Source organism: Eulemur rufifrons, chromosome 7 (assembly GCF_041146395.1).
Source record: "Eulemur rufifrons isolate Redbay chromosome 7, OSU_ERuf_1, whole genome shotgun sequence".
In the NCBI taxonomy this organism is placed as follows: domain Eukaryota; kingdom Metazoa; phylum Chordata; class Mammalia; order Primates; family Lemuridae; genus Eulemur; species Eulemur rufifrons.
This window is the reverse complement of record NC_090989.1, coordinates 266,069,203-266,087,427: the sequence shown is the minus strand read 5'-3', so window position 1 is coordinate 266,087,427 and position 18,225 is coordinate 266,069,203. Positions and strand designations below refer to the sequence as shown.

The 18,225-nt window shown below is 40.9% G+C and overlaps 1 protein-coding gene and 1 pseudogene across 1 annotated transcript in view; both read right to left on the bottom strand.

Annotated features, from left to right (window-relative positions):
- The window catches only part of UGCG (UDP-glucose ceramide glucosyltransferase), a 33,701-nt gene extending 16,041 nt beyond the window's left edge, over positions 1-17,660 (bottom strand). Inside the window, exons 1-2 of the mRNA XM_069476680.1 lie at positions 17,157-17,660; positions 1,535-1,676 (exon numbers count right to left, since the gene is read on the bottom strand). Coding sequence (XP_069332781.1) covers positions 1,535-1,676; positions 17,157-17,254 — 240 coding nt within the window. The 5' untranslated portion in view covers positions 17,255-17,660. The remainder of the gene's footprint in view (positions 1-1,534; positions 1,677-17,156) is intronic.
- Positions 4,547-4,982, bottom strand: LOC138387491 (large ribosomal subunit protein uL24-like; annotated as a pseudogene).
- Positions 17,661-18,225: the final 565 nt, after the last annotated feature.

Below are 18,225 nucleotides of genomic sequence, written 5' to 3'. Positions count from 1 at the left end.
TCATAAAAGGCCATGTTTTGTATTTTTAGTTTGGGGAAAAAAACCCCAAATATCTACAACTATGTTATTTAAAAAAATTACATATTTAATTGAATAGATAATACATACATATAATTTAAATCTCCAAAATTAAATGTATATAAATATACACAAACTAGAATATATATATTTTTTGCTTCAAATTGACTTCTAATACCTAAACTCTAAAACTTCCAGGGTGATGATATAAAAACAACACTGAAAAATAGCTGATGCTCATGTCTACCTACTTAATTTGGGCTGCCTTCAGGCTATCACATCTGTGTCTTCCTTACTCTTTTCATTGGTGCTACCAAGAAAAACAAGGGCTAAAAGGGAAAAAAAAGACGTGAAAACCAGTCACTACAGGAAGTGTGGTGTGTATGTCACCTTCCCTCTCACTACTTGTGCTACACTGTCCTAAAAAATTAGAAGGGAAGACTCTCCAAGTGTCAAAAATAGGTATGGAAAAACTGAAGCAATAGTGTGAAAATTGAGGCAAGTGAATAGAGACTGCAAAGGGAAAATGAAACTGTACTGAAAATCAAGTGGGTAGAAATTTTAAGACATATTCTTCTCACAAGTTATCTACTGCTAAGATGCCCTTTCAGGAGCAGCATCTCAAATGGGCAATTTAGAAAAAGCTGCAGTGAAGTATAAAAATCAAGGAATATTAAGTTCTCCTAAGAAACTACAGGTGGAATTCTAAAGGAAAGTGATAAAAAGACACTTCTATCTCAAGAAAATGCGAAGATCTCCAATGAAGGGAGTTTATAGATTGGGTTTATGGATCTACAGATTATCTAAATAGTATAGGTAATACTATTAGTTATTAAAAATCAGAATAATAAAGAAATTAAAAATGAGGCAAGATGAAGTCCTACCTTGCCACTAACTGTAATCTATTCTTGGCACCAAGCCAGTTTTTCCAGGGAATTATGTTTAGTTCTAGCTGTCCTGTATCCCACTGAACATTGCTTCTCACTACCTTCACTATTGTGTTTTCTTTTTTTTTTTTTCCTTAAGAGACAAAGTCTCTCCCTGTTGCCCAGGCTGGAGTGCAATATTGTGATCATAGCTCATTGCAGCCTCAAACTCCTGGGCTCAAGCGATCCTCTGGCCTTGGCCTCCTGAGTAGCTGGGACTACAGGCGTGAGCCACTGTGCCTGGCCCTTCTATTGTTCACACATAACACTCATGGAAGAAAATTTTTATATTTAAACTACTGGGCACTTGACAATGGCTAAATCCCAGGAGGTTGACTCAGGGATTTCTACTTCAGATGGACATAGAGGTGGTTAGAAAGGAAATTTTACACCCTTCCCCAATCCCATTTTGGTCCTGTGACGATGACAGTTAAAGCTTAAATTTTATGAAGCCAACATCACAGTGAATTTTTAATATCTTCACCTTAAACAATGTTAAAATTCCTAAGTGTTTACCATGAGGGAAAAAACAAAATGAAACAAAAAACCATGCTCTAGCCCATTTCTAATGAATACGACATTGTACTTACTTTGGGATAATCCAATTCAAAGAATGTTTCCAAGTTGTTGATTAAGTTAGGATCTACCCCTTTCAGTGGTTTCAGAAGAGAGACACCTGGGAGCTTGCTATATGGCTGCTTGTCGGTTGCCTTCTTGTTGAGGTGTAATCGGCTAAAAAGCAAATGATACATAAATTATTTCTAGAGACTATATTAGTGTCAAGTCAAATAAAGCATGTACCAACCTATCAATAAATTACTCAATTCTAAGTTAAGGTTTTTAAAGTTGACATCTTTCTAAAAGGAGATCTGAAAATGAAGGGAAATAGAACCAGGTAAGCTTTTAGTTTAAAAAAAAAAAAAAGGAACTAAGCAGAATGAATGTTCTAAAGCCAGAACCTAGGTGTACTCTCTCTGTTTATTGTTTATTGCTGTACTTGCAAAACTATGCTAGGCATAGAGAGGGCATTCAATAGACACTTGGTGAAAGAATGAACGACAGTGTTATTAGCCCACACATTAACTGCCCTTCTTTTCAAATTGCCCAAGTAGCTAAAGAACTATAAAAATAGGTAAAATGAAATCCCTATCTGCACCAGAAAAATATGGAAGGGTAACCAGAAATTTCTATAGCAGTCAGATAATACGCAATTAAAAGAAGTGCCAAGCAGCCTACATGGGAAGCAAGAAAATGGGGTAACTGGAACTCCCAATATTAATAGGCTCAGAATGGCAAGGGTAGAACAGAGGAAGGTTGAAAGTAAGAAAAAAAACTGAGCGATGAGGAAAATGTCTATTAATGACTGAAAGATCTAACAGTGCCACCAGTCCACAGATAAGGTGGCCAAGGTCTTCACTGCTGGTCCATTCCAAGGGTGTGGCAGCACAGGGCTCCTACTGAGGGAAGCCATGCCACTTAGTGAAGAGAGAACGTGCCCCAGTTAGCATCGGGCTGTTGCAACAAAAAGAGAAGCCACTTAGCACAGGGGTGAAGTTCCTAGAGGAAGTCACTTCCTCTCTATTTCTCATAAGTACATTGCAAGTACTTCTCATATGTAAGTCTCTAAGCCTTCAACAGTAATTAGATGCTAGAACATTCAAGGGTCCGTCTGCAAGATATTCTGAGACACATGTTCTTCCAGATTTTAACGTCTCTGACATCAATGGCATCTTACAACTGCTGCCAGCCAGATGGCAGTCCTGACTTAGTACTGTGAGAATGAACTGATCAGATCTACGCAAAAACCACTAATATCAATGCATCTTATATTCAATAAAATCCATCATTAACCTATGATTGACTTTTGAAAGCAGACCAGGACCACTTCCGTGGGTGGTGCCATCTCCATACAGTACCACCATCCAGACCAGGTGCCCATAGGCTTGTTCCCAATGAATTAAGGCAGGGGTGTGCTGCAGCAAACACCTTATGTTTCAGATAAGGCCATACAGACAATTTTACAGAAAGAAAACAGGTTACCTATAATGAAAAAATTTTAAAGCAACAAGAAATTTAAAGAACAGGCTGGTATCAACTTCTGATCCATAACACCAAATGCCAGCACGTAATGGAGCACCACCTACAGCAATGCTATGCAAAGTGTGGTCTGGTCCACTAGCTGCTTTTTACTGGTCTGCAATAAGAAGAAATTAACAGGAAGATTTTAAAAACTTTTATAGCAATTTGACATTGCCATGACATCCAAGCATGTGATTAGCAATTTATTTTTATTGTAGTTTACCAAAATATCAGCCCATGGCAGATTGGAAAATTCTTAAAGAACTAATCCTTTGCCACAGATAGTGTGGAAAATAATGGATCTACGGAGTTCATCTAGAGGGCTAGACAGAGGTAAAACCATGATCTAAAATTTATATAGCCACAAAAAGGATCACTATTCCATTTCTAACAAAACAGCAGTCTAGATACCTATAGAAACCCACCCAGTACAGAACAACTAGATTGCTGAGGGCAAAAAAGTTTATATCGCACATTTAACTGATTGCACTGGTACCATATTGACATGGTTCAAATCACTAAAAACATTTAAGAGGTTCCCATAACGACTCCCTGTTACCCCTGCCCCATCTGCCCTGCTTCCATCACTGCCTATCCACCATTACTAGTTTGTACTTATCCTGCCACAGATTTTTAAAGAGTATATATGTATTACATATGTATATATTCAAATATCATAATATATATAATTTTCTCCCCTCCTTTTTAATACAAGTGTACTAAAAGCATGTTTTTAACTACATGATTGAACTGTTGGGAGAATAAAGGATCTCTAAGGTCAGAAATAAGGAGAAACATCTCAGTGAGTGCTGGAGTCGGTGTTTGCCTCCTGGTCATCTACTGGTCCCTGCTGACCTAGAGATGGAGACAAGCCTGAGATATGAATGAGAGGAAATCTGTTCTGAGAGCCTTGTATAAATCTGGAATCCCTGAACGGCAAAGTAGAAAAATCCTGGCCAACAGCGGGAAGATGGAGATGCTCCCTATCTTGGATGCAGTCCTGGGTGAAGCAGAATAAAAGAAAAGTCTTCCCGGAAAACATCTGGCCATGTGCATTTGAGCCCAGAATGCAAACTACCTGTGCTGCCTGAACAAAACCCAAGAGGAGGAATGGGAGAAACCATCACACAGAACCACAAATACATGAAAAGAACCACATGATGTCTAGCAATGAAAATTATGATCACTGACATTAGAAACCCAAAACACAGGTAAAACAGAAGTTTGCATACACTCACTTTGAGAACTGGAAGCAAAATTAGAAAAAAATTATGGACAAAGAGAACTGATAAATACTGTATCTGAAATCTAAAAACATATTTTGACCCCCAAATGTACACTAAACATTATCCTATGAACTAGAGATACAATGATGAACAGAATTCTCTACTGCCAAGAAGTTGTGTTTTAATGAGGATGCTACACATGTATGGAAGCTCTTATAAAATGCTTACAGATGTCAACAAAGTTTTTTTTTTTTTTCATTTTAGCAGTTTTTAATGACAGTTGTATATAAGATTATTTTATTTCTGCATCTTCTCAACTGCTTCTTTCTTGTACTTGCCTTTTCCTTTCCTACTCAGTGAGATTTGGCTTTCTGTTCAAGGAACATTTTGTGGTCTTTGTCCAGTTTAAGCCCAGGGATAAGCACCCCGCTGGGGTGAATGCCCACATGGACAGCTGTGCCATTAGCCTTTTCCCGCTGCACCATTCAATGTAGATGACATATTTCTTCCTGTAAACCTGGACTACTTTGCCCATTTCCTGACCTTTACAGTGTCCCCAAACAACCTAAACTTCATCATCCTTTCAGATGGGCATCGATCAAACACTGTACTTCTGTCTCAGCTCTCTGGAAAGAGGGGAAGGAGTAATATTCCTGCGAATGTGGGAAGGTGCATTGAAATGCCTTTTGCGGTTCTTGCTTCAGTCACATGTCACAAAGGGATTGAACTTCATTTTGGCCGCTGCCTCTTCAGTGATGGCCGCAAAAGGGAAGAGCAAGAAAGCTTTGTTTTGGGGCAAGAATGTATTAACTTTGTCTAACTTCATGTGCCATACACAGAAATGATGCCTTTGGCCATGACCGGTGTGTTGTAAACCAATTACAGTTTTAGTTTTCAAAAGTGATCAATAGCCCAATTGCCTGGTGTCTCAAAATGGGCTTTGGTGGTAGAATCCTTCAAGTGGGCAGTACTATGAGTGGCTCTGGCAGGGTCCTACAAGGTAAACTGGTTTCAAACCAGTTTTTATGTGAGTGTCTCAGATCAGGGTTTCTGCATTACCTAGACAGTATGAACTTGAGCCCAAGACACCTACATATCACACAGGATTTCCCATGAGTGTCCATTTTGATTCTCAGTCTAGAGCGGACGACTTGCTTTCTGCCAGGATTTTGGGTGCAGCACTTTCTCAGTTCCAGGTTCTATACTGGGACTCCAGTTCTACCTTCCCATCATGTGTTTGGCTTGCAGCCTTGACCTTTTTGTTGGGGGGGGGGTACTTTTCATTGATGCATGCCATATACACATTGTAAAGTCACAATAAGTATACAACTAAAAGAATTTTCTCAAAGTACTCTCATGCAACCAGTACCAGATCAAGAAACAGTACTAGCAGCCCCCTAGAAGTCCCTGTATATGCCCTTCTACTTACCACCCTCCCCGCAAGAGTAATAATTTTCCTGACTTCTAACACCTAAGACCAGTTTTGCTGGTTTTAAAATTTTATATAAATGGAATCCCATAGGATATATGCTCTTTCCTGTCTGGCTTCTTTTGCTTAACATTATGTTTGTGAGATTGATCCATGTCATTACATTAATTATAGTTTATTCATTCTCATTACAATACAGCATTCCTTGTATTAATATGTCACACTTTCTACCGATGGATATTTGGGTTGTTTACAGTTTGGAGCCATCACACACAGGGTACAGCTTTGTCTCTGTCCTTACATAAGTAATTAAAAACCCTACTTTTTCCCCTGCCCTCCCCTCTCGGACTTCAAATTTTGAACAAGATGAAGAAACACAGACTGGATTTACTCTCTCACTTGAAACAACCCAAAGAAATCAGATAAACTATAGGAAACAACAGTTTTTTAAGATGCTGGACATCAGGTAAAAGAGGACAGTGAGTCCTGAGACATGGAAAATAAATGAGGTGAGTCCTACAGTTGACCCAGCTTACTGCTTTGAGACAATTTCCAGGCCATGGTGCAGGCAGCAGGAACCAGGCAGAGCATAGCAGGCCCCTCTGAATTAAAGACATGAAGTTGAGAGTCCAGAAAAACAAAAATATCCCGCACAAGACAAAGTGAAATTAAAAATGCCTCCCATCTAATAAAAAATTGCCAGGCATGCAAAGAACCTGGAAAATATAACCAATAATGAGGAGAAAAATCAACAAATAGAAACCTAGCCAGAAACATCACTGGGATTAGAATTAACAGACAAGACCAACTCCCTCTTCATTTCTGGAACGTAGAGGTTTTCCTTTCACATTTTCAGGCTGTGTGTGTAAGTGTCTAATCATTACAGCATTTCCATGTGTTTAGAACAGGAGAGGTGGTTCTCACATGGGCACAGGCCACCTCTCATTCAGAAGTTACTTACAAGCCTCTATAAATGCAGGGTGATACAGAGTATAATAATCAAAGTATGTTTAGAAGACTTTAAGAGAAGAGAGAAGGAAGCATCTAGTTTTTTTCTTTTGGAGACAGAGTCTTGTTCTGTTGCCCTAGCTACAGTGCAGTGGCATCAGCCTAGCTCACTACAACTTCAAACTCCTGGGCTGAAGCAATCCTCCTGCCTCAGCCTCCTGAGTAACTGGGACTACAGGCACATGCCACCACACCCAACTAATTTTTTCTATTTTTAGTAGAGACAGGGGCCTGGCTCTTGCTCAGGCTGGTTTCAAACTCCTGAGCTCAAGCAATCCTCCAACCTCCACCTCCCAGAGTGCTAGGAATACAGGCATGGGCCAATGAGTCAGGTCCGGAAGCACCTAACTTTTCCTAGGATGTGGTCCTTTAAGACTTTCATACTTTAAGTGTGGTCCACTGACCAGCAGCATTGGCATCACCTGGGAGCTTGTTAGAAAGTCAGAATCTCAGGTCCCACCTCCAGGATTACCAAAACAGAATCTGCATTTTAAACAAGATGGCCAGGTGCTTCACAGGCACGTTCAAGATTGAGCAGCACTGTTTTAAGACTCATCTCTGCTATAAACTCCTCTGTGACTTCACAGACAAGGCTGAAAAGGCCTACAGCTCATCCTCTAGGCAAGAAATAACCATGAAAGACTAAAAGGAAGCAATCAGGATCATTTTTCTATTTATAGAAGTTAAGAGAATAAAGTACAGGCAGGGGAGATGGAAGGCAAGGGAAAATATTATACGGGTGCAAAAGGAAGAGGTAAGTACACAATCCAAAAAGGCAGCAGAGGGAAGTGAAGGAAATGAAGAGTCAAGAGAAAATGAGATTTCAGAATTCCTAAGGCTTGGTCAATGACTAATGGGAGTCAGGGGTGGGGGGCAATGAGGGAGAATGAGGGATGACTCCCAGGTTTGGGCTTAGGTAATTAGCAGTGCTAGTCATAAAATCTGGGCACAATGAGATGAGAGAGAGTAATGAACATAATTCTGAACACACTCACTTTAAATAGTTACTCTTAAGACATCAAGGGGTGATGTCTCTTATCTAGGAGACTAGTGGCTTGCAAATTTTAGTATAAATACTTAATGGACCAGTTGAAGAGCCTAAGAATCTGTATTTTCTGGGGAGACATTATAGTAGACTATAAATTCTCCAGGACCCAACAAAGCAATGATACATAGTAATGTTCTCAATTAAAAAATTGTTGAATAAATGAAGGGTAAAGAAATAGATATACAGAGCTCAGAAGGTAAGGTTAACCTAGAAATAAAAATATGGAAGCCATCCACAGTTCGGTAAATACATAAGCTCTCCCAGGCAGAGCATGCTATTAGCAGGTGTCTAAGAATGAATATAACTAATATTATAGAACCAGTAATGCATGAAGGAGCCTAAGAGTGAGTGATGAGCAGAGAAGTAGAAAGGCAGCCAGGATGCAAATAAAGTCACAGAAGAGTTTATTTTCCTAGTCTGTTTTCTTTTTCAAAGGGTTCAAGAAAGAACATGAATGCTGAGATGAAGTCGAGAACTGAAACGTCCACTAGATTAAACATGTTCACTGGTGTCCTCTGAGTACTCTTAGCAGGGACAGAGCAGTTGGTGAGCATAGGCGTAGATAAAAACAAGTTAAAAAGTAAATGAATGGGAGGTGAGATGTGACAACAGTGAATAAACACAAGTTTCTCCTGAAACCTGACAGTGAGCGAAAGGGCCAAAGAATAGCTAGATGGAGCAGAGGGTTTCTATTATAGTTAAAATTTTAAAGAATACTTGAGTGCACAGGCTTAGAGGAAAGAGCTAATTAAAGGGTAAAGAAAGGGAAAAGAAAAAAAAAGTATGACATGACAGGATCCACAGTGTGAAGTAGGAGTTAAGATAATCTGCCAAGAATGCGGTGGAATGGAGAAGATTTAGAAGAGGTTCTGTCAGTAATGGGTGTCAGAGCTAAATATAGAAACGAAGTATTGCCAGATGGCACTGTAAGCTTACCTGGGATCTGAGACCATGAATGTGTAGTAGTACTAATCCACACGGCTGGGTGATGACCCTCTGCAGGATTTTGAAAGTTGAGAAGCTATAAATTATTAGATGGATTCAGGACAACAGGGCAGAATGATATGAGATGAGGAGAGGTGAGGGGCAAATAATGAAGTGATGACCCATGGGCTGTGGGCTAGATGGAGAATTAAATGCAGCCAAGAGGGGGCAGGTGCAGGGACCAGCTGTGGGTTGATTACCTAGCGCAGTCATTCCAGCCTAGGCTGCACATCGAAATCAGCTGGGGAGTTTTAAAAACTCCTGATGCCTAGACCAATTAAATCAGAATCTCTAGGGCTGAGACCCAAGCAGTAGTGTTTTTGAAGCCCTCTATGTGACTCCAAAGTGCAGTCAAAGTTGAGGACCACAGGCCTAGAAAGACTAGGTGACTATAAGAACAGAGAAGAGCCGACATGGAAACTTGCAGAATGATCAGCGGTAATGGGACAGGCTGAAAACAAGAAGCCTGTGAAGGAGCAGGACAAGTGCTGTGAAAATGTGAAAGGGTAGAAGAGAATGCACAAGGGCCATCCCATCTTAATCTAAACGTTGCCGATTGTCAGAAACTAAGATTCATAGCAACTGGAGAAATTCCCATACAGACACCCTATCCCTATGGATTACTTCCGGGGTTATTTTTAGGTTACCTCTGGCAGTATATAGCATACTGTTTTAAGAGCCTGGGCTGCAGGCAGACTGCCTGAGTTTTTATTCCAGCTTACTAGCTGTGTGTCTTTAGGCAAGTTCCTTCTTTAAGTTTAACAAAAAAAAAAAAAAAAAAAAAAAGTGTGGATAATCATACCTAGTTCATAGGGTAAGTGTGAAAAATGCAAGAGATCAAGCCACAAGTAAACATTCAATGATAGCTATTGTTATCTGTAATTAAAAGAAAAAAGAAAACCCTGCTAATTTCAAGGAAATTTTCTATCAAATGGAACTACTCTGAATTACCACAGTTCTGATCATAGATTTAGAGATGTCAAACACTGATGAATTTTATACACCAAAATGGAAGGACTGGAAATTCATATATTTAAAAAAGTTTCTTTCACATATATTTGTGTTGGCCATTATGTTGGATTTTTTTAAAACATAAAACCAACTCTTGTGTATTAATAAAGATTAAAAGGGGGAAGAGAATGGTTAAAAGCCTCCAATTATAGTTAAAACAGAGTAAGTCACAATATGGCAAGAAACACATCTAACGCAGTTTAAATTATGTCCAATATTTAGGTTAATGTTATAGTCAAAATTACATCTAATATTTAGGAATAAATTTAAAATTCTATAGACATAATCCAAAAGTGTAAAAACAATGTAAGTATGAGTAAGAAACATTAAATGCCACTAACTGTTATTCATTAAAAATGGCCTATTTGGGCAAGGGTGGCTTATGCCTGTAATCCTAGCAGTCTGGGAGGCCCAGGCAGGAGCATTGCTTGAGGTCAGGAGTTCGAGACCAGCCTGAGCAAGAATGAGACCCTGTATCTACTAAAAATAGAAAAATCAGCCGGGTGTGGTGGCACGTGCCTGTAGTCCCAGCTACTCAGGAGGCCGAGGCAGGAGGATTGCTTGAGCCTAGGAGTTGGAGGTTGCTGTGAGCTAGGCTGATGCCACAGCACTGTAGCTCAGGAGACAGAGAGAGAGAGACACTGTCTCAAAAAAAATAATAAAGGCCTATTAACTATTTTTTTTAAAGCTGAACTCTCCTTTTAAATTATCATTAATAGATAGGTTCTCAGTTGGGCAGAGATGCTGCATAGTCCTGGCTTCTCACTCACTCTCTCTTGTTCTCTCTTTTTTTTAAATAAGGTTAACCTGTCAAGTCCTGGCTTCTCTTAATTCCTCTATCCTCAGAGCCTCACTTGAGATGTGGGATCACAAAGCCACAAGAATCCCCCTTCACTTGGCTCTGTTAGAGGGAGAGAGCCAGAAGGGGCAAGGACAGGATTATTTCCACATTGCAGCAGATACAGTATAACAAAGTAACTACTGGTTACTATGTATTCCAAGCAATGCCACCTTCTAGTATGAAGATGTTTCCAGGGATTCCAGAAGAGTCTCTATTCTGTTTTGCTGACCATTATATTCCTGTGTCTGGCACAGTCCCCAGAGCAAAGGCTACAAGTCAGCCTTCCCACCCTACTCCCCCTAATACCTGGAAAGCTGTCACCTAGTGGCAGCCTGTCCCAGGCATTAGGACCAGCAGAAGTCATAATTTGAGATTTTAACAATATTCTTAGTGTTCTTGAAATAAAATCTTCCCTCCTAACACGTATGTCCATTTAATTTTCAGAAATGTGATTTTATTACATTTTCAGGAATGCATTGGGGTATAAAGGGAATGGACTTCCTATATGGCTTTGGTTTTGTTTCATTTTTAATGAAAATAATTATCCTGAAACTTGAGCAGGCAATTTTTGGGAGTGAGAAAGCATAGTAAAATTTCAATACATGTATCATTTTCCCAAGGAATTGTTTCTAAATTGAATTTTAAATAGGGAGCTCGAATCACTCTATCAAAAAATAGGATTCATGTAATTAAGGCAGCACCATCATCAAGGCCAGGGAGGGGAGGTGCTCACAGTAAGTAGCTGCAGGGACAGGGAAGGGAAGGGAAGGGAAGGGGAGCACAAGTACCATCTGGGTGCTTCTCAAAGTAACTGAGACCTACTTAAAGTCCAAAGGGTTGTGAGGGATAAATCATGGGCAAAAGAGAGAGAGGCTTTCAGAGTCCTGCCTTCTGCCATAAGCTGCTAGAAGGACATCTATTTGGGGAACACTTCAGAGAACTCCAAAGTAAGAAATATTCAGGGGTTCTCCTGGACTTTCCAGCTACTCTAGCCTGATGAATCCTAATTGCCTTTCTGCACAAGGATTTTCAACCTTTGAACTGATGGGATGGCCTTAGTTGAGCTTAGTTGATTTTTATTCCCTAACATCCCTGTGTTTAAAACTGTTACCGTCTTTTTCATCATTTTAGCTTATTGTTTTTATCCTTCTCATCTTTCAGTCTCACCTCCACCCCCAACAGTTTTTGATTTAATGGCTTGTAGCATTTTTAATGGTTTTGCAGTTTTGTCTTCACATTTGGCTTTAGCAGGAAGGAATGCTGTTATGCAGGGAAACCCCTTGGAGACAGGTGAACCGCTAAGCAAGGGTGATGCCCCTGGCCCTTCAGTTGGCCGGAAGCAGCCTCTGCAGCAACCTTAACACAGCTCTTCACAAGTGAGCCACAAGAATTTCACTCAAGGCTTCTGAGGAAGACTATGGATTTCACAAGGACAAAGTTCACCTTGCTTAACAGCCCTAGATTGTGCTGTTTTTATAGTTCTGCTGTGTGATTCAGTTGAACCAATTTATCTGACTCTAGAAATTTATCTCCCCTGCTCCATGCTACCAAGCTTGTTAATGTTTCATGTAAAATTAGGCTGACTGCTCTATCAGCAGGTCCCCCTACTTCACGTGGTCCTTGCCAGCAATTTCCAATGACTAAAGACCTTTGTTATCGTTGTTGTTACTCATGATTGTGCTCTGAAAGGCTATTAAGGTGTGTTTATTAGTGTGTGTCATGACTGCTACAACATATAGCACTTATCATTTCAAAAATGGTGCTGCATCAAAATAGGCTTCATCAGCAAAACAAAACACACCTTCTGAAGTGTAACCTTAACTTTCTTAACACAAGATTCCCCAGAGAAGACAAAATGACCAATCATGAGTTAGCTTTATGGGAAAACACAAACTATTTCCACCAGACAATGGACTTACATACTATAGAACATAAAGGATTCTAGCACCATAGAAAACAAATAAGAGATCTTTATTAATTTCTCCAACCAGGACAAAAATAAAAACAAAAACCCTAATTCACTAACCCTTTGGCGACAATAGGGTTAGTCCCAGCATATGGAAACACTTAGAGCATGACATTTGGCTGACAGCAACTAAGAAAGGCACCTGGCAGAAAATATGAACCTAGGAGATAATGCTAAAAAATACAGAACATCCTCAAACTTACTATAAACTCAAAATCCACACTTTTCACATCAAAGAGAAACTAATGAGAATGCCCCTATCCTCTTCTACATAATTCCCTAAAGCTACCCTTGTAAAGCTGAACTTAATGTTTAAATTAAACTCTTTTGTGTATAAAATAAAAAAATTCTGCAGAGGGAGGAAAAGTCAACCAACTTAGGATAGCCTTGGGCTCTGCATTCCCCAAAAGACAGATCTAAGTGTAATGGTAATTTACGGCAAGACAGGCATTCCCTTCAGAAAATCTTAGGGTGGGGGTGGGGTGTCAAATTTAACAAAGACTCTACAAACAAATTATTGATATAGCCTGGCTTCTACTTTAACCTGCAATTGGTTAGAAATAGTAAGATAAAGATTCTATTTGGTCCAATTAATTTCATTAAAGTCTATGGCTGCTGAAAACATTCCAAATTCTGACAATCTACCTCAAACAACAATGACCTCAAATTGAGACTGAATTAATGAATGAGCAAAAATCTATTATTGCTATTGGAAAAAATTCAAAGATCACTCATTCAACATGTAATAACTGAATGCCCGGTAGACAATAGAGATAAACAGTAAATAAGACATCATTCTTACCCTCAAAATCTTACAACCTAATTGGGAAAAGAGACAACTCCTAACACAGTAAGAATTAAAGTCTAAAATGACCTGAAGAAGTAAGAGTTAATTAAAACAGGAAGGAAAGAACGGAGGGAGAGAAGAAGGGAGGAAGGAAGGAGGAAAGGAAAAATGGAAGGAAAAGAAAAAAGAAACGAAAGGAAAGGACAGAAAGACAATTCTAAAGAAAGTACACTGCCCATTCAGGGGAATGCCAGTAATTCGAAGTTCCTAAAGAAATTGGAACAAGTGAATGAGTTAGCTCCTAAAGAGCTGTGCATGTCTTGTTAAGGAATTTGAATTTTAACCCAGATGCAATGTGAAGTCATGGTCAGATTTAAGCACATGATCCAAGATTAGTGTGCCAAGAAGGATAAGGCTATAAGAAGAAATACAATGTAGAAGGGCAGAAAGGCTGTAGCTAGAGATACCACTGAGTAGAGATAGTTTCAATAATCTAGGGTAAACATGAAGGTGTACTGAACTAAGGATGTAGTGAAAGGGACAGATAATGAATAAATACAACCATCACTGAATATTAAAACTGAATTACAATTTTCATTTTGCGCCTTAAGGCTATCACATGATAGTCCAATTCTGTATTTTCCCAGGCTCAGGTTAAAGGGGCTCAAGTGCTGAACTGCCTCATTCATTCACCAAAAGCTGGTTGTGCAGCAGTGATCCTGACTGATCAACATTTGACTAAAGTCCAAGTATTTTAAGAAAACTTTTGTCATTTATCATTAAGCACAAAAAACCCACTTAAAATAACTCTGGAGTTTCTCAAGTCTAAGAGTACAAACAAAGTATTAGGGTACATTGTAGTGTTAATTTTAATTAAAGAAGAGTAACATTATCATTTTGTATACATAATGGAGAGAGGGTGAGATATCATGGTCCCACATGGAAAGAAGACAATTTTCTTTAAATTGAGCCATAAAATTTAAAAATTTCAACAACAACAACAATAAACCCCACAAGATTACTTAAGATTCCAGAAAAAAGTTTCCATAGTTAATCTTTAAGTAAAATGTGTAAACCCCCCCAAAAATTTTGCATAAGAATAAGGAGAGGCTTGCCTCGTCTATTAATAAAAACCCATTAATTAAAACAGTGGATACTGGTACAAGACTACTAGGTCTGTGAAATGGCATTGGAAGCCTTGAAACCCAAGTACGAAGAAGAATTTAGTCTATAATAAAGATAATATTTCAAAACAGTGGGATAATGAAATGAAAATTCAATAAATGGTTTTGTGACAAGTGGCTAAATACTTACACAAAACTAAAATTAGGGTTCCAAATCTCATCAGATAACAAAGTAAAATATTAGATGATTTAAAGAGTAAAGTGTAAAGAATTAAGAAACAAAGCTCAAAATACTAAAAGGAAACAGAGACTAACATATACTTGAGGGGAATGAGGAAGAAATTACACCAGAGTCAGAAAACAAAAGAAAAAACAAAAGACATGTCAACCTAAAACATGCACGTACTTTTCTCCATGTTAAATATACCTACAAAGCTAAAAGACAAAGACTGGAAAAAAATTGTAACATATAACAGATAACAGAAAAATAGCCTTCATATGAAAAAGATGAATTCAGCAAGAGACTGCAGCACAGGCAAAGGATTATGAGTGTGTACTTTACGACCAAATGTAACTAGCATATAAATATATAAAAAGTCTTCAAGGGAACTAGTAATTAAAGGAATGACAATAGAAACAAAAAGTAGCAAAATGCCTGATACTTAGTACAGGGAAATGGGGCCATCATACAATGTTACCAGGACTATGAATAGATACAACATTTCTATGGGACGGTATGTATCAAGGTTTAAAATGCTTACCACTTCTTGCCCAATAATTGCTCTTTCAGAAATGTCAACTAAGATCATCTCTCAAAGATGTATGCATACAAATTCATCACAGTGTTGATTGCAATCTAAACAAATTGGAAACAACCTAAATGCCTATCAATAACAACAAATCTTAGCACTTCGTAAACCAAAAATACCATGCATCTATTAAAAATGATGTAGAGATCATACATCTATTGACATAAAATAAATGATCATGGCATTCACTTTATATGGCAGCTGCATGTGAGCAGGAGCCTTGGATGTCTTGTTCTTCACTCTTATTTCCAGCACCTAGAACAATGCCTTGCACAAAACATCTTTTCAGTAAGCATTTATTAAATAGATGAATTTTAAAAGCAGGTTACAGAACAATAATCATAATATAGTCCCTTTCTCTCCACCGCCCCCCCCCCCCCCGACAGAGAGGGAGAGAGAGGAAGAGAGAGAGGGAGAGAGAAATATAATTAGAAGGATAGTGACAAAAGGTTAACAAGGTAATGCAGGTAATTCCTCTCTGTATTGTATAAATTCCTTACATAGTAAGCATTTTCTTTATTTTTATGACTGGAAAAAGTAGCAACATTGTTTTTTAAAGAACTCATATATTTAAAATGAACTCCAGAATGTGTTCAGCAACTACAGTTCAAACTCCAAAAACTAAGAGCAACAATATCCAAGTGGCATGTTCTCTTTCACGTTCAGAGAAGTGTCAGTATATCTTGAACAAGTAGCATCTTTTCCAGTCCCAGGTACCACACTATACTAATAAAATGTAGTGTTTCCAAAAGGAAAGGTACACTTTTTCTGCAGTAAAAAGGAAAAAAACCCTGAAAGTAACTAATTTATTAAAGTACTTCCCTATCCACTACTAACATAATACCCTAGTCTAGTTCATGGTAAAGGCTATTATATACGATTCTTCTTCTTCTTTTTTTACAGGCTCAAAAGCTAAGGGAATCCATATCAGTAATGGGCGCTACATAATTCTTTCATTTCTTTATATAGGCAGATTTCATCTTAAAGACAGTTAAACAATCGATATATTAAAACTAGCCACATACCCATGTCTCTATTCATCCCATCACCCTGTTCTATTTTATTCACAGGCTTTATCACTATCTGAAACAACCTTATTTGAATTTTTATTTTCTGTGTCTTCCTTCTAGAATGTAAGCTCCACGAGGACAGGAAGCCTGTCCTGCTCACCATAGTGTCTTCAGCCCAAGAACAGTGAATGGTATCTACTAGGCCTCGCATTTGTTAAATAATGAAAAAGATGTGGCGGGCGTGGGGTGGGTACAAATCTAAACAAGACAACAAATGAGGAATTGAAAAAAGGAAAGTAAACCACACTGAAATGTACAAACTAACAGTACTCAAAGCTATAAGGCCAGCCCGGAGGTTTGGTGGACATTTTCCAAGGTGGACAGGTGCTTCACACCTATCTAAGCGCATAGAGCTCTTCCAGGAAGAAGAAAATTCACACGGAGATCTCCAGGTAGCTGTGACTAGCTCCAAGAAGAGTGGAAACCATCATCACCATAACAGAAATGTGACCCATGATCGAGAGAAAAAAACAATACACCATACATCTTGGCCCAGATGAAAAAACCCACACGAATCCCCAACACAATCAAACCAAGCAAGCAATCTTCCGCCTGACACGTTAAGAGCGGTCTCCTTTCCTCTGACTGTGCAGTCGCCTGCAACCCAATGACCCCTCCACTCGCCAAATACTTTTCCCTGCCAGAGATCCCCCGCCCCAGCCGGTCCAAGGGGAGAGAGAATGGGGGAAATAGTCTGAGAACTAGCTTTCTCCACCCCCACCCGATCCCAGTCTCCTCCAAAGCGCAAATGCCTTCCTCCCATCCTCGCCTTTCCGCCGAGGCCCCGACTCCTGCCCCGAGCCCCTCCTGTCCTGCTGCCCCTCACTCACGTGTAGATGATGGCCATGAAATGCATCAGCCACAGCACCAAGAAGAGGGCGAACCCAAAGACAGCCATTCCCTCCAGGGCCAGGTCCAGCAGCGCCATCCCCTGGCCCGCCGGCCCGGCCTGGCTCGCTCCGGCCGCCAACGCGGACAGCGCTCCCGCAAGAGGAGGACAGGGTGGGCGCCCGGTGCCGGGGCGCGGGAGGCGAGAGGAAGGTGGGGAGAGGAAGAGACGGAGGGGGGTGGGGACGGAAGGGGCGGGCAGGGCCTGCGCGCCCCCGCCGGCGCGCTCTCGCCCGCGCTCTGTCCTCGGCGGGCTCGTAGGCGCTGCGGTGTCCGGGTTCTGTGGTCAGGGCGGCCGTGGTCCTGCGCTCCGGCTCGCCTCTCCGGACTCTCGCGGCCACTGGCTGGACCCTGCGCGCCGCCGCCCCGCCGCCTCCCCACCTCCCCGCCGGGCTCCCGGCGGTGCAGCTGCGTCGCCCTGCTCGGCCGCCGCAGCTCCGCGCACTAATCGAAACCGGCGGCTCGCACCCCGACTCCCCAACACGCCCCGCCCCGCCCCCGCCTCTGGACCTGCGGTGCCCGCCCCTCCACGCCCACTCTGCCGCCCGCGCGCCCGCTGCGTATCTGGCGGGAGCGCGCCCTGGGGAAGCTTCTGTAGCTACGCGCAGGCTGGGTTTTTCCCGGCTTCTCTCTCCCGCTGCCGCCCACCTAGCCGCGCAGGGCGGAGGCACCCGGAGCAGGCAGCATTGCAGCCCTGGGCTGGGCTCCCTCGGCGGTGGCGGCTCCGGACCGTGTATTCGGCTCGGAGGCTGCTCTCTGTCTGGCTCGCCTATTCCAAGGCGCCCCAGAGAAAGACACGGGGTTCCAGGCAGCTACAGAGCTTGTCTCGAAACCCAACTTCCAACGCCGTGTCTGCAGCCTCCCCGCTGGGCATTGCTCGGAACGGCTAGGCCCTCCAGGCCATGATCCTGGGCGCAAGGGTTTCCCATTGCCTGCCCTACTCGCTGCTTTTAATGCCGCGGGATCTTGAATCAAAACGGACCCGAGAGTAAAATAATCTCCATGTGCTTA